The following is a 24,294-nucleotide window of genomic DNA, read 5'->3' as shown; positions in this document are numbered from 1 at the left end:
TATTGACGTATAGCAGTTTATCTTAAAAGTTGAGCAGAAGAAGGTTTTGACAATTTATTTATTTTATTTTATTTTTTTTGCAAAAAGAAAAATCCCTTGGATGGAAAGTGGCCATAGTCGTGTGACAGCAATATGATTAAGATTAAACAATCTAGTCTTGTCTGAATGACGGTGCTGTTCCACCATGTCTTCCTGTGCTTCTGTGCAGAGTGTTGCTTACGTCGCATAGCCATGGGCACTGGAGCGGTAATTATAGGTGTCTATGCCGTTACAGAAGCTCTGCCAATGTTTGCTTAAGTCCTGTGTGCCGTTGCTTTTGTTTTCGGAGCAGATTGTTTCGCAGGCATTCGACCCACTTTTATGTGTTGGATTTCTGTTGCGCCTCTGTTTTGAAGTTTGTTTTTATGTATGCGCCATGCAGACATCTCGCTGTGTGAGGCTCTTGCCTCGTTAAAGTGGGTCTGCATTTAATGACTGAGATCATACAAGTGGCATACAACTGAGATCATTTACAAGTGACGAATCAAAGAAGATAAAGAAACGTTTAGATTATTTGTCATTCTCAAACAGTGAATACACCACATACCTGCCTACTTGTGTATTCAGGTAACATGAAAAAAGTGGTAGGACTTGGCTGCTTCAGACCATCTCTCTCTCTCTCTCTCTCTCTCTCTATCATTGAGTGTATGTGATTGAGGGTGTCTTTGTCCCAGTGGCCATTGCAGCAGTAAACACGTTTGTGCTTCTGTTTTATTTCAGCCTATCCCATCATTACCATCAGCCTCTAAGCCCAGTCCCTTAAACATGGCAGATGCTCACAAAATGGAGAAAGATGGAGACAGCAAAGGTAAAGGTGAGTATCTGGTCATTGCCCATACTGCAGTTCAGACTAAAGCGTTGATGCATTTGGATTGAATTCATTAATAACAGCGTTTCATATGAATAAAAATGTCTGTTTATTTGGTGGTTTAGACCTCTCGAGGCACGTTAATTCAACCTGCCAAAATAAAGTTGAAAACATTATGTAATTTTCATGAAGTTAGGCCACTAAAAATGGTTAATCCACCAGGGTTTATAACCTGGAGTGATTTCACTCTTCTACCTGTTCACAATATAATGTATTACTATGCATAGTGATGATGCTTTGTTTCTTCCTAATATATAAAATAATATTTTGACGTAATGTGGGATTGAATTCCTTAATTGCAAGTGAATTTAAAGATCAGATTAGATTAGCACATGCGGTTCTCATGGTGAATGTTTAGAATATGTATAAATCTGCGTAACCCACTGTGCATATTACTCCCACACGTTTAAATGGGGCTGCGTCCCAAACTGCATAATGTGCAGTAAGTCAGGTGACTAAATAGTAATGATGCTAATGATGTACTGACAAACTGTAAAGTAGAGTTGTGTGCATTATACGTTGTCTGAAGATTTCGTTTCTGTTCACAGTAAAGGAATACTGCAAGGCCATTTACAGTTATGAAGCTACGAACCAGGATGAGCTGGACATTAAGGAAGGTGACATTGTTCATTTACTAAGCAAGGTGAGCCTGATCAGTTAACTGAGTTCTTTAAAACTTTCGCTTAATGTTTTTTTTCCCTGGTTGATACCGGATGTATAGCAAAAATCCATTATTATTATCGTTGCTGTTGTTTTTTTTGTTATTATTAGGGTGCCAGCCCTCTTGTTTTCATTAGTTTTTGTCTTCTTCTGGTTAAACGTATTGTGAAGAACAAACCGTAATTGCACACCAGTTTACAGTTTTGACCATTTCGCTCTGCCGACGTAGGTTTTTAGCTAATTTGCATGTGTTGAACATAGTTTTGCTAACTAATTTTGGTATATCTTCACAGAATTGTTGTTGTGAATACCAATAATCAGAAAGTATAACTTGATTTGTAAACAGTGTTGCCACCACATGCCAATCAGTTGTAGAAGGGCGAAGGGTGAGTTACACATTTTAAAATATGTGGTAGGATTTCTAAAATGTCCATTTTAAAAAATATTTAGCAGTTTTCCCAGCTACAGTCATGAAAAAAAGAAAGTGCACCCTCTTTCAGTTCTGTGTTTTTATTTATCAGCACCTAAATAACAGTTGTGTGGTCCTCACCAACTTCTATCAACAAACAAATAACCTCAGGGGACAGCAAAAAAACACAACAGATTTCAATATTTAGTCATTTTTTCCCAAAATGTAAACCAACATTGCGAAACCTGGTGGGAAAAAATAAGTACACCCTCTAATTCAGTAACATGTAGAACCAGCTTTAGCAACAATAACTTAAAGTAAATGTTTTCTGTAGGAGTTTCTCAGTCTCCCACATTGTTCTGGAGAAATTTTGGCCCACTCCTCTTTACAACATTGCTTCAGTTCATTGATGTTTGAGGGCATTCGCTTATGCACAGCGCCCTTAAGATCTCTCCACAGCATCTCAGTGGGGCTGAGGTCTGGACTCTGACTTACTGTGTAAGTCAAATGTGTCTGTGATATTATCATTCCGTGAAATTTTACCACTGATTCAGCGTAAATATCAAAACTTAATATTAAAATAACCCAAGTATGAATGACCGAGTTCTTAGAAGGAATAAATAAAACTACCAGAAATGGATGGATTAATCATTTTGTTTCTGCATGCTGTAGATAAGAAATGTAGGATTGATGCAGTGATAGCAACTCAAAAGCAGTGCCAGATAATTAACAGTAGAGACAATCCCATTGAGAAGAACTGATTGATTAAACAGAGATCTGTTTTTAAACCCCGTGTGCTGTGTGTTTTAGGATACAGGGGAGCCAGGCTGGTGGAGAGGAGAGCTGAATGGCAGAGAGGGAGTGTTTCCTGACAACTTTGTGGTGCTGATTTCAGAGTCAGAAAAAGAGGTAAAGTGTGAATAGTATACACACTAGATACTAATGATCTTGGTAATTATAGGCCTATTTCCAAACTTCCCTTTCTCATAAAGGTACTAGAAAAGATACTGGCCTTTCAGTATGATTTGTTTGAGCCCTTCCAAATCATCCTTTCTTCTCTGCCACAGTATGAGACAGCCAGTGACCCCCTCCACCCCGCAGTTTCTGCTCTCATTAACATTTCAGCTTCATATTAACTTCAGATCCCGCATTGCACCAAGGCTCTGTTTTGGGGCTCTGTTTCTTCTGTTTATTGTCTTCGTTTTTCTCCTTGGTTCCCTCATTACCCGACATGGTCTAAAATTTCACATTTACGCTGATCTTTCACAAGTGTACACTATATTTCCAAAGGTGGGTGGACATCTGACCAGTCACACCCATATAGCATGTGCTTTTTGAACATCCCATTTGCTGTTATAAAAACTTTCACTCTTGTAGAAAGGCTTTCTACTACATTTTGGAACACGGTTGTGGGGATTTGCGCATTCAGCCATCCAGCCACAAGGCTAGTGACGTATCAGTGAGGTGGCACTGATGTTGGGCAAGGAGGCCTGGGGTGCAGTTAGCAAGAACACGTGGGGTTGCTCATGCCTTCTTCCACCTTCATAATATCAGAATCCGGGTTTAATGGCCAAGTATGCTTATACATGCAAGGAATTTGTCTTTGGTTACACAGCAGCTCAGAGTATATACGTAAGTGACAATAACCTGACCACCTGTTCAACAACCCGTCTGTAAACAGTCTCGTCGCCATCACGGATGAGCCCGATGACTGTAGTGTTGTCTGCCAACTTCAGGATTTTGACAGAGGAGGGGGAGGTGCAGTCATTAGTGTAGAGTGAGAAGAGCAGTGGGGAAAACACACAACCTTGTGGGGCATCCGTACTGATAGTTTCAGTTCCTGAAATGAATTTTCCCAGCCTCACCTGCTGTGCTGCTAGATGACTCACACATACCAAGAAATCTTCCTGTATCACTCCTGTCCTTCAGCAACTACACTGGCTACCGGTTTCAGCTCGCATTCAGTCAATCAGATAATCAGATAAAGCACTTTATGGACACACCCCTTCTTACCAATACACCAGTCATTTCACTCAGATCTTCAGATATTGGTCTTCTTACCATCCCTTTCACTAAACTGGAGCTAGATCCTTCAGTGCCACAGCCCCAAGCTCTTGAGCACACTCCCTCAGTACCTCAGAGACTGCGCAGGTCTTGATTTAAATCAAAACTCAAAACACACATACTTCCCACACAGAAGTAAGCCATGTTCACCCTGAACTGTCTGTTTCATACTATACTTTTATCTTGTATACTATCCATTTTATGTTTTAATATTGTTATTCCTTTGATTGCTCTGTAAAGTGGCCTTGGGTCTGTGAAAGGCACTATATAAATGCAAAGTAAGCTAGCTAGTAACTAGTCTATCTATTGTGGTTTTGTTTATGTCTTTTGTTATTTAATTGAAATGGTATAGTGCTTTCCCAGGACAGTGCTCTGACTCACTTGTTTTTCCCTGGTGTGTGTGATGGTATGTGTCATGTCATTTTATTTCTGACTGCTGTTCTTCTCATCATCCTCCACCATTTTTACTTCCAGTTTTGAAAGAACATTTTCTCTTTAATGTTTTTTTTTAGACACTTGTATCCAAAGGCTCAATTAAGCAGACTCCCAAACAAGAACCAGAAGAGGTAAGGAGACTTGTATATTGAGTGGAATATATAACACCACTTTTCTTAATGTCCATGCTTGGCCTGTGAAACTGTGATAATCCATTTGACACGTGATCTGAACACAGTCGTCTGCGTTCCCCAGCATCAAGCTTAACCTAAATTGCAAACATTAGCAAAATTTCCATCCACAGTTGTCACTGGAGTGAAGGAATATTTCTCCAGCCTCTTGGAACATTTATGGTGTGATTTGACCCTTGGTGCAAAGTGTAGAAATGGTGGAGGGTGCTTGCTTTAGTGCATCTTTTGCCATGTGAAATGGAAATGTGACAAAAAGAGGCTCAAGTGATGGCACATGAGAGTAGGGCCAAGCGTTCAAAAGGCCCAGAGAAACGTTTTAAACCTCTGAATAAATGCCTGTGATGACTTCGTTCTTTGTATGTTGCATAACAATCCAAGATAAAAAAAAATCATGCATTTAAGACTCTTAATGATGATCATTTCAGTGTCTTAATGATTATCATTTCAACCAGGCTAACTTGGGTCCTTGATTGCATCTGAAAACATGACTAGAATAGCTGGATTGAGTTGTGTAATAACAGCATGCTCCTGTTTTGGCTGGGAAGCCTGTGATTGATGATTAGCCAGTCAGTGATTCGCTAATACATGTGGTGCGGAAGCCTGGAGTGGCTAGTTTAAAGTTTTCTGTTTTTCTTGTGCACAAACAGAATACTAAATTGGAGTCAAGTACTATGTTTGTGAGATACAGAAAACTGCTGTATTTGTGCTAAGTTAAATCTTGCAAAAGCATTATGATTATATATTCTGGTGAAAAGAGATGTGTGCAATCTTTGTTCAGATTAAAAAAAATATATATGTATATAGCAGTCATCCTTCAATTACTGTATATTTTAGGTGGCAATGGCAATACAATATATCCATATACTCACTCTTTTTGAAAATTGAAAATATCTATCCATAAGTAGAGGAGACTGGAACTCAGCTGCTTGTTGTGGGCCCTTTGACTTTAGTAATTGCACGACCTCAATTTAGTAATTGCACGAGAAATGTAGTAATAAAGCATGCACATGATTTTCTGTGTTTTTAAAAAAACACATCTACATGCTTTATCTAATCTTGTTTACTCTGAATAAGGCTGAGCTCACAGACTTGTTGTCTCGGTAACGAGTCTGACAACAGCTTAGAAGAACGGATCGTGTCAAATTGTCAACACTCCAATCCAGCTAACTGAGTAATCCAAATACGAAGAACAGACCTCAGGTCAGCTACAATATGTGAATGTTTTCTGGACCGTTGATATATCTGTACTGGAGAGTGTGTGGGTTTTTCACGACACACTAAATCTTTTGAAAATGGCGTGACGTGCATCTTCTGTTACTGCTTCTGAGCAAACAATATGAAGTGATGCATGTATGAATAAAGTATTAAAGCTAACATCTAACACATTTGAAGGCAGTAGTCACTTGGACTAGACTGTTTTTGTTTGCAAAAATGAAATGCTTTTGCCTTGAAGAAGCCTCTTGCTAATTAGACATGAGTAGAAAATGTGGACTTATGAAGAAATGCCTGGTTCTGTATGAGAAGTAAATACGGCCAAAAATACAAAGATAATTAAAATAATACAATGAAAACACAAACCTCCTTTTGGTATTGTGTTTTGTGCAAAGATCCTGACAGAACAAAAAATCTATAAATATAAATTAATTTTTATAAATCACAAGCTATCTCTGCTAAATAATAAAACTAAATTTAAAATATGATGAGTTTTGCTATTTCATTTGTTTTTTTTTTTGTCAACTCAGAATGGAAAAAAAAATCCAAACTTTTCTTTCATATAATGCGCAATAAAAAAACGCAATGTTTGTCTGTTCTTTCTCACAGCAGCAGAAAACATAAAACGAACATGTTAAAACAAAAAAACATGATAACTGCAAAATTTCAATTTGCGATACAGTTTTTAGATTAGACACGCTCAAGGTGTCAAAGAACGCAAAAGAAATGTGCTGACATTTTGTGCTCTTTTAGCTTTTTCTTCCACACCATGAATTTTCATTTTTAGTTACATGAACTTTCAAATATCTGTTAATTTGAAATGGATGTTTCTAAGACAATAATTAAACAGCAGAAGTTGTATAAACTTGGACAGAAACATTATTTCAAAGTAACAATTATGTTATGGTATCAGAACCCCAATTATAATGTTATGGTGCAAACTTGAGCAAAATTATTTGTGTTAAGACAAAAATTAGTAGGTATTAAAAAAGTTAATGGAGATATGGGGTAAGTAGCCATTAACTGCTTAAAAGTCTACTAGAGTATACTATTCTAGTAGTTGAAAGTGGAGAAAAAAAAAAATATATATATATATATATAGTCTTGGGCACATGCAAAGAAATGCTGTAGAGCAAAGATGCCTTCAAAAATAATGAAATTAAATGTTTCTGCATTAAAAAATAAAATACTATAAAGAGCAGTAAACAGTAATAAATGAAACAGAGTCAATATTTGGTGTGACGATCCTTAGCTTTAAAAAAACAGTATCTCAGGTACAGTGTGTGCAGTTTTATAAGGAAATGAGCTGTAAGTGTTACTGAGCATCTTGCAGAAGCAGCCACAGTTCTTCTGGAGACTGTCACACTTTCGTCTTATTTTTGCAGCGAAACCCAGCAGCCCTCATTATGTATTTATCTGAAAAGTGTCTCTTATGTAATCTGCTACTTTCTTTACTGACATACAAACATTGTGTGTGTAACATTTTTTTTTTTTTGCTGGAAAACTAATGTTTGGAATCTAAAATGGTTTTTGTACTGAATCAATAATGCAGAAGTCATAAAATAAAAATCTATAACAAAGTTTGTACTAAATATATATATATATATATAATTACTGCTTAGTGCAAAGCTCGTAGTGTAAAAGTCATCATAAATAAAGATTAAGATGTTATTATCAATTATTTAAAACATGGGATTGAAGCATACCTCCCTAACCCCACCCCCAATTTCTATAGAAATGGCACATACAGAGGAACATGATTAATCATCACCTGCACATGTTTAAATATGGGCTGTTTAATGCTTTTATCTTATTCCTCAGTAAGTAGTACAAGCATTACTCATAGTGAAATGAGAAAAATTTATCACTCTAAAATACAGCTCTGTCTCTGTTTCTCTACAGAAGCCAAAGAAACCACTACCACCATCCAAAACTGCAGGTATTATATAACGGTTTCTCCTGTGACTTCTTTTTTTTTGCATTTACATTTAAGCTGTTGTAAAGGTTCTCAGTTGCCCAGAAATAAAGTTTAATGGCTAACAGTGGTGCGCTAGCTGTAAGACATAAGATCTCTTGTTAAAGAACAGAGTTTTTTGCTCGCTAGCTGAGACTGTCACGCTGATGTGCATAATGAAGTTTTTATTCTCATATCATTCTTGTAATACTGGGGAGATATCTATAACAGCAGCACATATACACCTGAACACCTGGACCCCCGCTCATTCATACAGTTATCCAATCCGGCCAAAAAGACGTTATCCAATAAGAAGGAAAAGTGTGATCTCGGTGACTGATCTGGTTGTTGCTGTCAGACAGGCTGGTTTGAGTATTTCATACACTGCTGATCTTATGGGATTTCCACACACAGTAGTCTGTAGAGTTTACACAGAATGGTGAGAAAAACAAAAAGCATCCAGTGAGCTACAGGTCTGAGGGTGGAAACGCCTTACTGATGAGAGAACTCGGAGGACAGTGGCCAGACTAGTTCATGCTGACAGGAAGGCTACAGTAACTTAAATAAGCACTCTTTCAGCCGAGGTGAACAGAGAAGAACCTCAGAATGCACAGCGTGCTGAACATTGAGGCAGATGGGCTACAGCAGGGATCAATTTCAGTTTTAAAGCTGATTTGTGACAATGTCCATTGTTAAAAGTGCTATATAAATAGATCTGGATTGAATTGAACAGCAGAAGACCACATTGGGTTCCTATCAGCCAAGAACAGGACACTGAGGCTGAAGTGGGCACACCACCGCTCACCCAAACTGGAAAGTTGAAGATTGGACAAAGACCAGGAGATGTTTCTCAATCTTGAACTGTGCAGTTTCTCATCAACAAGTTGTTTCCGACTCACAGAACTGCTGCTCGCTGCGTGGAATAGTGAAGCAGTTTCTGAAATACTCAAGCCAGCCTGTTTGGCACCAACAACCATGCCACAGCCAAAGTCATTGCAATCACATTTATCCTCATTCTGATGTTTGATGTGAACAGTAACTGAAGCTCTTGACCTGCATCTGCATGATTTTATGCATTGTGCTGCTGCCACACGATTGGCTGATTTGGATAGCTGTGTGAATGACCAGATGTAAAGCTGCTTTTATTAAAGTGGCCAGTGAGTGTACATCTTTCTGTTTGGGACATACTACTAATACAGCCCTGAATTCTTATTTAATGTGTGTTAGCTGTTTTTCACATCTTTCATTCTTTTTAACCCACACGGTGGAAAAGGGTGCAGCAAAACCCAAAATATGTAGCAGCAATACTTCCGCGAGGAGCTCGCAATTGCATTTTTCTACAAGAGGGGCGGAATTCTGAAATCCAACAGCTTTAATTAGCTAATAGCAAAAGTAGTAATAGCTATATAGCCATAAATAAATAGACCTTGTACATAACGTAGGTTTGTTGGCCAGCGTACATTCTTGCTCATCAAACTTTTACTGATTCTAAATGATTAACTGCAGGAAGGAATGGCAAGGTAGAGGAGCTTGAAAATGACAGTTTGATCAGAAGTGAGTACGCTAGAAGACAATTGCTGCCACAAATTAGTCGATTAAAGCAGTGTTTAGCCAACATAATCTGCATTTTATTAATTGCATGAACTATGAGCAGTCTACATTATGTCATGCCTGTCAAGACCTACTGATAATCCAAGCACCCTTTTTCGACTGTGTCATAAAAGTCTAATATGTGGATCAGATTGTATGGTCCATCAATGCTTTGAGGTGTTCACTGACCATTATTAGCAATTATGCTCCCCATAATTAATTGAAATTATTAAATTAAATTATTGAAATTATTAAATTTCAGCATTAATAAATACTTAACCTCTCATCATGGTTTATGGTGTTATGACATGGTGACAGTGGTAGCTCATTGGTTAAGACATTGGTCACTGATCTGAATGTCGTGAGTTCAAATCCCAGCACTGCCAACCTGCCACTGCTGGGCCCTTGAGCAAGGCCCTTAACCCTCAACTGCTCAGTATAAATGAAATAAATGTAAGTCTCTCTGGATTAGAGTGTCTGGCAAATGCCATAAATGTAAATTGGTAGAAAGTGGTCAATAAAATTTTGGCTAAATGCTAGATTGGCAGTTTTATTTTTCATTTTTAATCTTTGTACTGGTCTGTTTGGTGTACCACTACTGTTTTGTAGTAGTTTATTTGGTGTTATTTTTTTTTGAGGAAATGGAACATAATGGGATTGCTTTCTTCAGGAAAGATATATGCAATGCTCTGTTCAGATTTAACTGAAATAAGGAACTTTAGAAGTGTCCTTACACTGCCTTCCAAATGGGACATTTAGATCAAGCCAAATGTGTGCCAGAAATTCTGCCCAGCTAGACAGCCTCCTCCAGGCTGAATGAAACACAGGGCTAGTTGCACTTTCCTTCCATTATGCCTGAATACTGTCTTTCAGTCTTTCACTTCCTGTACTATTACTGTTTTTCAGTCACTTTTGTTTTCTTATTTGTTATTTTTTTACCCTCTCCACTTTGTTCTGAAAATGGCATCTGAGGCTTCACCACTCGGTGAAGATGAAACTTTGTTAGCAGCGTACTGGCATTTGCATTTGAAGTTTTCCATGACATAGTTTCAGCTGTACTGTAAACCTAGCAAGAGGCTTGAATAGATTTCTGGCACATCTTTTCTTCCCCCACAGGAAACTGAATCAGCGTCTGCATTTGCAGCTTATATGTTTCTTGCATGTGGTTTTGCTCTTTTGTTTGTTGTATGTGTGCACTGTCTGTAGTATTTAGCGGGACAGAGGGAGAGGGCCGACTAATGCACCATGTTTCGTTTTTCAGCACTAAAACCAGAGGTCCCGAGTGCTGACAAGAAACCAACACAGTTACGACCTGAGGATAAAGGTAAGCGGGATCAGCCATTACTGTCAAAAACTTTCCAAAAATAAAACATCCTCAAAAAAACCCTGTGAGCAATGCCTTCCTTTAACTTAATGCATCACCCACATATTTATCAGGATTTTTCATGTTTAGCTTATTTTGATTAGTCAGACTACAAAGTAACTGTGAAACTTCAGAATTTAATTTTTTGTTTTCTTTTCTCTTTTTTTTTTTCGTTTTAGTAATAACCTGCAGGTATTTTAGAAAGATATGTTACCAACATTATTAGTAGTAGTCTTCAAACGATCAATATAACATACATAAACACTTTCAAAGTTCCAGTGAACGGTTGTCCTAGAGTGCAGCTTTATTTATTAAAAAAAACAAAACTAAAACAAGTAAAGCTAAAATAAGTTCTCAGTGTGTTGTAGCTTTAAAGTGACAGATTCATTTTTTGTATTCTATTATTTGAGGTGATGTAAGAAGTGAATTAAAACTTGCATGAAATATGACCATTTCTTATGTTCCGAAAGTTAAAGGAATACTTTGGCCCAAATGAAATGACTTTTTTTTCCTTTTACTTTAAACGTAATCAGACATGTTTAGTGTCCCACATTAGCTTCTTCATGTTTTGCATTTTAGCTACGAGACTAATGTAGCTGACAAGTACGGAAGGTTATAGCCTCCACTTCATCTCACACTTGCCTCAGAAGACATTGCTTGCTTGCTTAAGAGTGTGTACATAAATGGTTCAGTAAAATATGAGAATAAGTCTATTAAAATTGGAACTACATCAGCTGAAGCAATTCTAATATCGTTTATCAGGAAACCATTATTAATTATTGATATCTGACTTAATATTTGTATTAAGTAGTTTCAGTTCCTAGTGATCCTACTGGGAGGGGTAGCTTTCAGGTTTCTAAAGTTTTAAGACAGAAATTTATATAATAAATAAATAAATAATATACAATTCTTTCTTAAAACTTTAGAAACCTGAAGGCTACCCTTCTCGGTAGGATCACTATTAACTGAAACTACTTTTTACCTACTACATTTTAATACAAATATTAAGTCAGATAAATGTTTAATGAAGCACATTTTAAAGTAGAACGTGTATGCATTTACCCTGTGGAATGTCCTTTTGTGATATAACTTTCTTTAGATGCAAACATTTCACAAAACACACCAAAATGGGGTAAAACACTGAAAGGTATACCACTTAACTGCAGATTAATATCTTTACTGTTATCTAGATTTCTGTAGTGCAGTACTTCACCTTTCGAAACTCTGTGCTCTAGCAGAGTTTACACTGTAACCTAGTGTCACTACTTCTGTGTGTGCATGTATGCTGAGGCTATTTAACACAAAAGTGACATATTTGCAGTAAATATTGCCATACAAGCCATCTTCCCTTTCTACTTCTTGCCTTGTACACATTTGGAGCTAAAGGCTTTGACTGTGAAGTAAACAATGTAAAGGCCCAAAGTAAACAAAAGTAATAATCTTTGTTTTATTAGTATTGACAATTTGTGTTTAATTAAAAGTTATATCGAATATGCGATATGTGTATGTTATATTCGATATAACTTTTATTTTAATTATGGTCCTCATCAGCCCGTTGAAGTTGATGTCAAAACCAACCCCTATATTATAGAGTCTGCTAGGTTAGCTAGTTCAAAAACCCCGCTGTCTAGCCAACTATCCGGCTTGTGGCTCTGTGCAGCTAGCATGGGTGTATGGTTTCCCCTTAATGTTTATTGCTGAGTTAACTGTTTCCACACCCCCGCCATCAAACTGGGTCTGTAGTTATGTGCGTCCAGCATGGTTGAGCCTTGTTCTCTTTACGTTGGGTAAAGTTTACCTATTTCATTTGTTCACTTTACACTGAGTTGTGTCTGGTCCCTGGTGGTCTAGTGGGTAAAGATCACGCGCTCTCACCGCTGCGGCCTGTGTTCGATTCTTGGGCAGGGAACCAACCTAGCCACTGAGAGTGTACTAGCCACTGAGAGTGTACTAGCCACTGAGAGTGTACTAGCCACAGAGTGTGTACAGTGCCGGCCCCAAGCCCAGATAAAATGGGAAGGTTGTGTCAGTAAGGGCATCCGGTGTAAATTCTGTGCCAAATCAAACGTGCAGACCAATGATCCGCTGTGGCAGCCCCTTACGGGAGCATCCAAAAGAACAATACCACAACTGAGTAGTTGTATAGAGCCATGCTGTAAGATGCTTGTGCAGCTGGTGTCTGAATCCTTTTGTAGCCAGCCAGGCACCAGCTATGTTCTAATACACTGATGTTCTAATATCATTGCATGTGGCAATCTAAGTTGATCCCTCATTGACTATTAGTGGTGGGACACCTAGGTCAAGATATGGGGTGACTCAGATCAGTGGGTACAACCCACTGCCAGCTCTCAACCTTTTTTATTTTTCTCAAAGACGTAAGTGAAAACACTAGACAGAGCAGTTCAAAATAAGAGGTTCTACTTTCTTTATCTAATTTATTTCTTTGTTCAGAAGCAGCTCTTGGGCAAATTTTAACTTTGAGAGAGTTAAACTGTTTTTTAAAGGCCGTTCCTTTTTCGTATGCCAAAGTTGTTCAGTTCATGTGGGTTCTCCCTGTCTTCCCTGATGGCATGTGGGATCAGAATACTGATGTACATGAGCAACTATGTGTCTCCAGCAAGTAGGAGGCCATTAGGGGCCCGTCCACCTTCTTCATGTTCATTACAGGGCTTGACCTCATGGCAAGTCAGAAAAAGAGCTCTGAAGCAGGCCACACAATTCATTGGTGTGAGGCTAGATTCACTGAGGATGCTGTGTGGCACTCATTATTATGCTTGCGGTACCTGTGCGGTACCAGTTTCTGTAGAGGATGCTAGGGCGCATGACAGCAACTACAGAGGTAGTTTTCCTTGGGTTGCTGGAGCGAAGAGCTTTTCAGAAGTGGGTTATAAGCCTGTGGCTGGCCCCCATGAGCCCTGGAAGGGGTCTGCCTGGGGCAGTGCCCCATTTGAGAGAGATAGTAAGGGAGGCCTCCCTTACTGTCTGGGGAGCAGAATGGTTCCTGGGGTACGATCACAAAATCTCAGCCTCCTAGAACTGAGGGCAGCCCATCTGGCACTCAAGTTCTTTTTACCATCAGAATGGCATGGTAAGACAAGTATGTTAGAATGAGGAGCATTTATTTAAAATACTACCTAAGATTTCTGCTGTAATTTACTGTAATGAAAAGTCACTTTTGGCTTTTGTTACTGAAACGTATGACTACCCAAGGTATTTCTGAAAGCTCAAGGCTTTAAACATTACAGGTTCAGTACACTAGACCGGAGTTAGTTGGTAAAAAACAAAGCATGTAACAATACCAGTATTTCAAAATGTTGTGGACTTGAATGCAGGTTGTATCCAGAGATACAGTATTACTTATTAATTTGAATGGACAGAGAATGCAATTACATGATGGCAGGCTGAGAATTTAGCCTAGACTTCTCTATCCCCAGCCACAAATTGCAGCTCCTCTGGGTGAATCCCCAAATGTTCCCAAGCCAGCTGTGGGTTATAATTTCTCTCGGGTCCCGGGTCTGCCCTGGGGTGTCCATCCCAGGGCAATGAGATATTCCTGATACAGCTCTGGCGGGAGGTGAGGAGGAAAGGTGTCCAGACCACCTCAACTGGCTACTTTTGAGCAGCAGCTCTGCTCCTAAGCTCTCCTGGTCATTAAGCTCCTCACCCAGTCACATAGAGTAAAGCCAGCACCGCTGTGGAGCAACCTCATTTCTGCTGCGTGTACTCACCAACCTTATTCTTTCAGTCACTACTCACAGCTCTTGAACAGCCGATTTGTAAATGTATTTAAATAGTACTGTTGTTTGTGTGTGTTTTTCACTGTTACACATTACTGAAGAATGACTTAAAAATCCATCATCCATGAGTTTTCACTTTTGCCACAGTTCCTGACTGCACAGCTGGCAATATTATTAAGCATTCCTGCACTCTCCTTTGTAAAACTGAAATGGTGGAAATGTTTTGTAGGTCTTTTTCTTTTTTTTTTTTTTTTTTTTTTTTTTAAACAAGCAAGGGAAAAATCAATATCTAAGCCTAACTGGAAAACAACCTCTGGTCCACTTTTTTCAAAAATAGCACTACCATCCCACTTTGCCAGTCCAAAGGCACTGCCCCAGATCTCCATAGAACATTGAAGAGGCATGACAACCATACAAACCCAAACTTTATCCAGGGTCTTCAACATCTCCAGATGAATCTCATCCACCCCTGCGGTAAATCTGTCTGTTGATCAGTTGACTGCTCTACCCCCTACCTCTTTACACGAGTGTCCAAAACATATGCCCTCAAGTCTCCTATTACAATTCGAAAATTGATTATTGACCTAAGATGCTCTGATACCAGGTACACTTATGAGCAACCCCGTGTTTGAACGAAGTGTTATTGACAGTCTCTGGTTTGCATAGAATTATAGTAACATTTCACTGCACAAGTTTAAATCTGCAAAGCCATTCCTCCAAATCACTCGCCTCTAAGTATGTCCATCTCATTCTGGATGGTCCCCCAGAGTGATTTGGAGAAACTCCCGCAGTAGCACAATGGAGTCAGTAGGAGGTAACCTCTCAAGCACCTGGTTCACCTTCTCCAAGAAGTCTGAATACTCTGAACTGCTATTTGATGCATATGCAAAAAGAACAGACAGAATATTTGCTTCCTGAGACTTGAAATCTCATAGAAGCAACCGTCTTGTCCAGTGGGGGAAAGTTTTTCAACCTGAGACTAGTGATTATCCCCATACCCACTTGAGGCTTATCTCCTGTGGTAATTCCAGAGTAGGAGAGAACCACTTGGATGTAAGGTCTTATTTAGTCTATACCTTTTCATCCCACACACTAATTCAGGCTCTTTGTCCACCAGTGAACTGACATTCTACATTCCCAAAGCTAGCTGCTATTGCAAGGGTCTAGTCCATCACATGTCTGCAACCCAACTGGCATTGCGTATGACTCCCACCCTTCATCTGGCAGGTGGTGAGTCCACAAGATGGCTCCACATCGCCATTTTGGGCTGAGTCTGACCAGGTTATGTGCGTGGGCTGGCCACTAGGCACTTGTCTGTAGACGTCCCAGTAACCCTAATTCAGGCAAGGTACACATTTTTGTACCTTTCCTGGGGGTCTTGAGGGTCTTTGTCTGACCTCTCACCTCATATTTGTTCACCAAGGGTAACCCTACTGGAAGCATCAAGCTCCTGGTGACATAATCCTGAGGTTCACTGAAGTACATAAGCCCCTTCACCATGAGAAGGTCTTGATCCACAAAAGGGTCAAGAGAGGCACAAATTACGTGGGTTGTCATTTTTAAAAATAAAAATAAATGAAGTTTATACAGATGGCGAGATGTTTTACATGCTAGCTTGGTTATCTAGGTTATGATGTGTGTTTTAGGAGAATACCCCAATGCCAAAAAATTGGATTTTCTAGGTAGTTTGTGTCAATAGGAAGTAGCGCATATAATCTCCTGGATACCCTAAAATTATGTGGAGTTCTGATCAGACAGGTTTTTGTAGCTTTTAGTTATGATTAAATTGTAATTAGGGATGTATAGTTCTTGAATCATTGGTAAATGCTTATATGATGATAGATAAAACATCACAGGTTTTTTTTTTTTAAATTGAGTTGCCAAGGGGCTTTAAATCAATTTACAGAAGAAAAAAGTTTTGACATTTTTTCTTCATGGTCTTGCCTTCTCTAACTGAATAAATTGATTGTTGATTATCTTCACACTATATCATCAAACAGAAATCTACTGGTAATTCCAGAAACCTGGCATAGCCAATAACTGTAGCTCTTTACTTGAACACCTGTGAGCAACTGATACTCTTAGCACTTGTTTATTAATAAATTTTAATTATTTTGTTCTTTATTGTATTTTATTCTTTTGTATGTAATTTATTATTTTTGTGTTTCTCCCTTTGTATGTTAAACTCATGTTAATTGTAATGGATGTCCTCAGAGATGAACAATCATCTTATTTACTTGTCTTTTCAACTAAAAGTTGATAGGCCTCTGCTAGACAAACCTGTCAAGCCAGCTGCTCCCATTGTGCCTCCTAAAAAGCCTGTTCCCCCTCCGGGAAAAGGACTGCTGCGTCCAGTGGCACTGCCGCCAAAACGACCTGAAAAACCTCTTGTTCCATCTCCAGTAGCTAAGTGAGTGATTCTCGGCGTGTACAGATACAGATGCATCTTTGTTTCTAATCTAGCTATTTTTTAACTAATATTGCTCCACCAGGATGTAATATAATTCATTCAACACTGTACTTTATTTCTCCACAGGCATAATGGGGAGGTACCACCCACACGACCAAAGTCAGACTTTGAGCCATCATTACCTAGCAAACCAAAAACGCTGTCTGGGGACTGGGCTGAAAAGACCACCAACTTAGGTGTGTAACATCTTTAAATAAAGAGGCAGCTAAAATAAATCAGTAAAGAATTTAAAGACACTCTTTTTGGAAGCGTCATGAGCTGGGTCTTCATTGCTTAGCGCAGGAGTTTTTGTTGTTAGTGACACCATTGTACAGGCTCAGATTTTTTGTGACCCCATCCCTACTTTTTTTTTTTTTTTTAATAGTATGCAGTACATTGCTGTATCCACAACTTTCTTATTTAAAACTTAAAATGGGGCTCCCGAGTGACGCAAAAGAAAAGTGTTTGCCATTTCATCCAGAGATCGCAAGTTCAAGTACCGATGATGCCATAGACATCTGTGGCTGTGCTCTCAGTGAGGGAGGGGTGGTACAATCACCCCTACACTAGCCAATCACGGGTGTCTGTTAGCTCATGCATGTGGAAGTGGTCTTATATCTCAGAGTGTGTTATGCTGCACCCTGATGTTGCATGAGCAGCAGTTCGAAAAGATAAGGTTTTTTTTTTTTTTTTTTCCCGAACCACAACATCTTAAGGTGATGTTCAAATCTGATCACAGCTATTACATTCACCCTAGATGCACGCAAAGGCATGAAATTCTAGTACACACAAACATGTCCTAGCCAATGGATTAAGTGCGGGAGTTTAGTTTGTGCACTGCACTGCTCTGTGCGGTGTAAAAGACTACTCTGAATAATCTGGTAACTTATTGGATACTCAATAGGTGCTCTAGAGATTGAGCATCCCCATTATTTCACACTTATAATATCCCATGTCTAATATCACATATCCTGTGTTTAGGCCTGTTTAAACATATATGCTATACACCATGCATTGGTAAAGACACCTGTTGGAATATAATAGCTATAGTAGCTATAACTTATTTAAAGTGACAGCTGGCATTTTAAAGGCTCAAACTGTCCCAAACTGAATACCAGTGTACTAGCATAGTAAAAACCAATAGCTTGTAACCTACAGTGTTGTGCTATTTTGACCATTTTAGTGAGCTGGTATGTAGGTTGGGATTCAGTCAATGACAGAAAATGACAGAAAAAAAAATACACATGGTTTTAAAGACGTTCAATCACAAGCACAGCTCCTGAGACTTGCCATGTTGGTATGCTGTTGAAACAGAACAGCGCCGTTAGCCACGTTTGTCACACATAGACAGCAGTGACTGCGAAGAGCAAACTTTGTTTCTTACACCAGAAGGCAGTAATGCACTTTGCCGATGCCATTTATGCGTGAGATTTTTTTATTTTTTTTTGGGTGGGAATCTGATTTGTGGTGTAGTAATGTTTAGGCCATAACCATGCATTTCTTGCTTGCCTCGCTTATCCATTAGATCTTTTGAGTTTTGATGATGTGTCCTCTACCTCGGAAAAGTTGTCTCACCCAACTGCAAACAGACCAAAGATGCCTGGCAGGCGACTCCCGGCCCAGTTCGGTGGAGGCCAGTCTGTGAGTAAAACTGAGACATTTTTACATTTAATACACATCCGTCTGTAGGATAAATTAGGTCTAAGGTCTACTTCATACTAATACAGGTAATTTTGACAAAGCTGTTTTTATGTTTTGGCCACACGTAGTGTTTTCAATGTGTTTCTCATCCACAATGAAATGAGAAAACAAAAGAAAATGCCATTTTGGGCATGTATACATATAACCCATGACACAAATTCTGCCTCTTTCATTTGTTTTGATAAGATGGGCATAAAATATGCTTTGTTGCACATCCTAGCATCATTTATATTCTATACCAAATATTCAAACTAAAAAATGTAATAGCTAAAATGTCTTCGTATTTGTGGAATTGAAACTGTGGGGATCATATTGCAATCAAATGTCAACAATTTTTACAAAAGCTACATTTTCCCTTATCCACTCTCTAACACACACATTGGTGTTTTCAGATTTATCCATTTTGCAGAACAGTGTGGTGGAAAATGCCTTTGTAGTGTAGATGGAACGGTGAAATGGATGGAAGAAAAATGAGTTTTCAGATTTATCCATGTTAATGTGGATTACTTATTGAAATATATTGAAAAATAAAACTACTCAGTTAAAGTATGCATTTAATGTCTTTTGGGACATAGTTTTATGAATAACTGTGAGCTTGAGGTGTGGTAAATCTATTTTTATTGTATTAATGTTTTTATTTATTACTATAGATAATAATAATTAAATACTTAAAATAATAATTAAAAACACTACTTCTAAGATTTTATCAAGCGCTAGAGCCACGTGGTACAACAAAAACAGAAAAACCCCATGAACAAGAACAGCCTAATGTTTTTCTTCCACCTTAGGAGTGACAGAGATTTAAAAAATTTTAAAAATTATAAAAAAAATATACTGATGTATATAATTCACTTAGAGGAAACCTCCACCCTGAAACTTTTAATATATTTATATTGAGATATTTATGATGTGCTTAGCGATTCTGGAGATTTAACATTTCAAACATAACAGTCAGCTTTCACTATTAGCTCCTAAAAACAAAAGAGCAAGAACTTCTTTAATCACTCACCATTTTCCAGCGCCAAAGTAGTGGAGAGAGCAAAAGCTGGAGATCCAGAGTGTAAAGCATTTTGTGTGCAATAGTTGCACTGAGTTATGGGACATTTCTAGTAACCAACTTGGCTCGGCTAGTTAATGATCTACAGAACAAGCGCAATGGTTTTAATCGAGGATGGCCGTATTAGCATAGAAGTCTATTAGCATAGAGTCAAAAATATTAACTGTAAAATTTCATTATAAAATAATTCTTGAATATCTCAGAAATTATAGATATCAGCGTTATGTTTCCGGGTTGCGTATCCATCCGAGATTCTCATTAGCACGATATCTCAAGAACAAGTGGTTGAATGTTTGTAGGATTTATATGGAATTATCACTGTAACCAGCAAATGATCTGATTTTGGAACCGATCCAAACAGGGTCAAATGTCTGAAATAGTTTTTCTTCAATAGCTTCCTCCCAGTTTAAAGTATTTTTTAAGGGTATTCGAGGCATACAAAATAAAAAGAAGGACCTATTGAAGTTCTGTTTGTTCCTTTAACTTGAATGTCAAAATAAAGTATAGTTTTACAGTCTTTATTTTAGATACATGGCATAATCCATGCTATTTCAGAAGGCTCACAGAAATGAATACCCATTAAGAACTCCTCAGATTAAATAAGGGATTTGAATTGTTGCTCTGATCGTTCATTCCGTTTGACACTCATTCAGTCATCCTCTGTCCTGATGTTGAGAAGCTCTCGCTAAATAGGGAAACTATGCATCAGTAACATTTGCATATATGGTCTTATCTTATTGTGTCAAGATTTCCATACATGTTTGTGAAATGTGATTTGTACATATTTTACAGCCAAACAAAGAAGCCAGCGAGAAAGCTTCAAAAACAGAAGAAGAGGAAATTCCAAGACCAAAGTCATCTGACATTTGCAAGGTGGGCTAGTTGGCATGAGCTGATTTACGTCATATCATTACAAACATCGTGTGGCAGCCTGGGGAAAACTCTTCATACTGAAATGTGGACATTTTCTACAGGTTTTCACAAACTGATATATAGTTTCTCTGGTGTGTGTGTGTGTGTGTGTGTGTGTGTGTGTGTGTATATATATATGTATATATGGATGGACTCTTGGATTGGATGGTCAAGAGCTGCTTGATACAGAACACAGACAAAGTGTTTAAAAAATGCTTTCTGTGAGAACTGACTTGGTTTTCAGTTGATCACGCAGGGTTTCTTCTTTCCCCCAGCACATTTCAAAGCACAGTTATGCCCATGTTTCCTTCTGTTTATTATTCCTACAGTGAAACTCTGAATTCTCCTGTGTTTTTGGCTCTTCTTTGCGGAACCCTTTTCTGTAAACTCTGCTTTGGTTTGAGCGACATTTCCCCCTAGTGGGCACTCTCATGTTACATCCTGACGTGCTTGCAGTTACACGCATGCAGACGTATAAACACGTGTGGAACCGCATCATCAAACTTAGCCATGATAAGTAACTGGTTAAGCTAATACTCATGGTCAAGTTTGTATAATAAGCAATCTCCTTAAAATAAGAGTTTTACAAATATTAGTTTTACTCCAAGTCACAGGCAACATTTCATTTGTTTAAACTAGAGATGTTAATTTTACCAGTACTGACATGAAGACTAGGTAGAATTAGCAAATACTTCCTATGGGTTTTGTCTCTGCTGTTGAGTCCAGTATAGCTGTAACTGCCTCATTCTATTTTTAAATTTGGACTGAAATGCCCGGGGACATCAGAAAAAATAGACTTCAGTCACACCTTTTGCAAGCTTTCTGGGTCCTTTGCAAGCATATTTAGGGACACATTTGTTGTTTGACAGCCAGGAACAGCTCCATGTTTAGATGCATGCTGTGCCATTGTGTGGCATTACAATACTGTGACACAGATGGTCCTCATGCAATGCCAGAATAGCTGGACATCTTGGTTCCAAACCTTCTTTTATCAGTGTCCACCAAAAGTATGAATTATTTTCTCCACACTTGTTTAATTTCTTAATTCGACTTGTCTTTGTACAGCCTTCCCTCTTAACACCATCGTCCACTGTGCACAAGGCGGCGAATTTTTCCACTCCGGAGCACAAAGTGAAAACTGAGGTGGAGGAGGAGAAAGGCAAAGAACTGGATGAGCTCAGGACTCAGATTAAGGAGCTTCTGCTCTCCATAGAGTTACTGAAGACACAGCAAACGTAAGATGTCACTCAATTCTGTCACTAACTCTTTCCATCTCATATTAAGCATTTCACGATTAGTGGCCAAATGCGTATATTATATGTGCAGTATCCCAGCTGAGCCAAACAAAAGTCTCCTACTATTATTTTTAATATGATATACTATTATATTTTAATCTAAATGGCGATTATTACATAATCTCCATTTCTTTCAATGCAGGTGTTCCAGCCCTTAACACTTCCTCCAGTTTTTAATTCATGTTCTACCTTTTAAGGTTTCAGCCTTGTATATTTTTGCAAGCTGCCTTTATTTATTATCCAAATAGGCTACAGAGTCTTTTTTCCTTTCTCCCAAATTTAGCTGTAAGTCACGGGCTGCATATTCAAATCCGGTCTACAGCAGTGTGTACTCATACTTGGCAGCATTATATGAAGTTTTCCATTTGATGTCCTTATTAAGACTTTCATCTGTAATAAATAAAGATTTAATGTGTTTTTCATAACTGCAGGAGAGAGCTTACAGACTTAAGAACTGAACTGGATGATGAGCGGTTGAAGCGGGTGGCTCTGCAGGTAAACTGCTCTCAGTGGTATCATGTTTGTTAGCTCTGTGCCCCCCTCTCTCTCTCTCTCTCTCTCTCTCTCTCTCTCTCTCTCTCTCTCTCTCTTGCCCCCCCTCTCTCCCTCTCTCCCTCTCTAACACCTGTAGATGTTTGTTCTTGGTGAGGGTTCATAATTATCACCCAATTATTTACACAACAAAGTAGCCTGTGATTGCACAGCTGTTATGTATTTAAATAGTCTTTAAGAAGGTAATATACAGGAAGTGATGATTTGTACAGACAAAAAAAAATCTAGAGGTCTAAATAGAGCACTACATTATTTATACATTATAGTAATCATTGAGTACAGATTCATACAGCTTTATTTATTTATTTATTTTAGCTGTAAGATAAAGCTGTCATTTCATATGCTTTACAGATCACTGATGTGGATTCGTGGTCGTCTTTTAATCCAAAGAATCATTATTAATGCACGTTTCTCATTTTCAGATGGAGATAGAGAAATTAAAAAAGCAGGTACAATCAACATAAGATGGGACTTCTGTGCTGCTGAAAGAAAGCCGTCACGACTTGATGCTAGTCCATGAGCGGCAGATATCATTCCCTTAATTCTTTGAGTCACTGACCTACTCCAGAAATTGTAAGATTTACATTTGCACATAATGAGCGTTTTATATGGTATAGAATGGTGTAATTAAGACTGATGTATATGGTTTTTCTCGCTGTCTTTTTCTCTTTTTCTTTTTATTTGCCAACAATTGAGGCCTTATTCTATACTACTGTGCTGGATTTGCAGGCAATTTAATACTACTGAAGCTGTATAAAGTCATGGATGGGATTCTTTTTTTTTTTTTCTTCTTATTTTTATGTCATGGGGTAGATTTTTTTTTTTCCAAGCTATTATGATTGCAGCAATAATCTTTTGATATTAGCCTCTTCAGATTACTATGGAATATATAACCTACTCCGCTGCTGTAGTTACCATGTATCCTGTCGCTTTGTCAAGAGGGAGCTTTCCTTTAATTGTTTCTTAACATTTTCATCCAGGGTGACACTATCGTGCCTGTTTTACAAGTGTTAATATTGGAAGCTCTTTTATTGCTTAGCTTTGCAGCAAGATATATTTTTTATCAGCAATTACAAAGAATGGGAATATACGTACACGCGTATACACAGGTAGGGAAAGAAAAAAAAAAACAAAGGTAGGGAAAAAAGAATCTACATTTCTATGTTTCTAAATCCTCAAACACTGTGGATGGTCTATCAATAAAATGTCTTAGCAACCACATCTATCTTAGGTTGTATCAATAGGAAGGTTGATGCAGATTTACATATTGGATATATTTATGTAATGAATCATATATTTGTCTTAATAGCATTCAAGAGATTGAACGTTGTCCTTTGTTTGAGTACACTAGAAGTGTACCCTCTCTTCAGGCTTCTTTACTCCTGTGAGAAAGGGTTGTAAGTATTCTGCATCAGGGAGTGTGTGTGTGTGTGTGTGTGTGTGTGTGTGTGTGTGTGTGTGTGTGTGTGTGTGTGTGTGTGTGCGCGTGTGCGCGTGTGCGTGTCTCATTTTAATCCCTATAGCAATAAATAAACACAACTATACAATGTCGAGTTAAATGAAATAAATATTCTGCTGTTCAGTTATGACGTTTTTCCAACTTAAATTCTGTAGAGTGTAATTGGCTTTAACATTCCATTTTTATTTAAAAATGTGGGGAAAATTGTTGTGCAGACATTCAGCACGTATCTCCAAGTGAACCTGTTTACATGATTTTTGTAACTGAATTGCATGAACTGAGATTTTTTTTTTTTTTTTCCCAAGCTAAATAAATATCTTTATGTATAGAAGTCACACAAGTCTAAC

At 38.2% G+C, this 24,294-nt stretch overlaps 1 protein-coding gene across 1 annotated transcript in view; it reads left to right on the top strand.

Moving 5' to 3' along the window:
- cd2ap (CD2-associated protein) overlaps window positions 1–23,668 on the top strand; it is a 56,938-nt gene extending 33,270 nt beyond the window's left edge. Inside the window, exons 7-19 of the mRNA XM_026946933.3 lie at window positions 760–853; window positions 1,456–1,550; window positions 2,787–2,885; window positions 4,553–4,606; window positions 7,781–7,817; window positions 10,684–10,746; window positions 16,779–16,932; window positions 17,059–17,168; window positions 18,497–18,612; window positions 20,522–20,602; window positions 21,707–21,876; window positions 22,368–22,431; window positions 22,911–23,668. Of these exons, the coding sequence (XP_026802734.3) occupies window positions 760–853; window positions 1,456–1,550; window positions 2,787–2,885; window positions 4,553–4,606; window positions 7,781–7,817; window positions 10,684–10,746; window positions 16,779–16,932; window positions 17,059–17,168; window positions 18,497–18,612; window positions 20,522–20,602; window positions 21,707–21,876; window positions 22,368–22,431; window positions 22,911–22,952 (1,179 nt within the window). The 3' untranslated portion in view covers window positions 22,953–23,668. The remainder of the gene's footprint in view (window positions 1–759; window positions 854–1,455; window positions 1,551–2,786; window positions 2,886–4,552; window positions 4,607–7,780; window positions 7,818–10,683; window positions 10,747–16,778; window positions 16,933–17,058; window positions 17,169–18,496; window positions 18,613–20,521; window positions 20,603–21,706; window positions 21,877–22,367; window positions 22,432–22,910) is intronic.
- The last annotated feature ends 626 nt before the right edge of the window (window positions 23,669–24,294 follow it).

Source organism: Pangasianodon hypophthalmus, chromosome 19 (genome assembly GCF_027358585.1).
Source record: "Pangasianodon hypophthalmus isolate fPanHyp1 chromosome 19, fPanHyp1.pri, whole genome shotgun sequence".
NCBI lineage: Eukaryota > Metazoa > Chordata > Actinopteri > Siluriformes > Pangasiidae > Pangasianodon > Pangasianodon hypophthalmus.
This window is presented reverse-complemented; position numbering and strand designations above follow the sequence as displayed.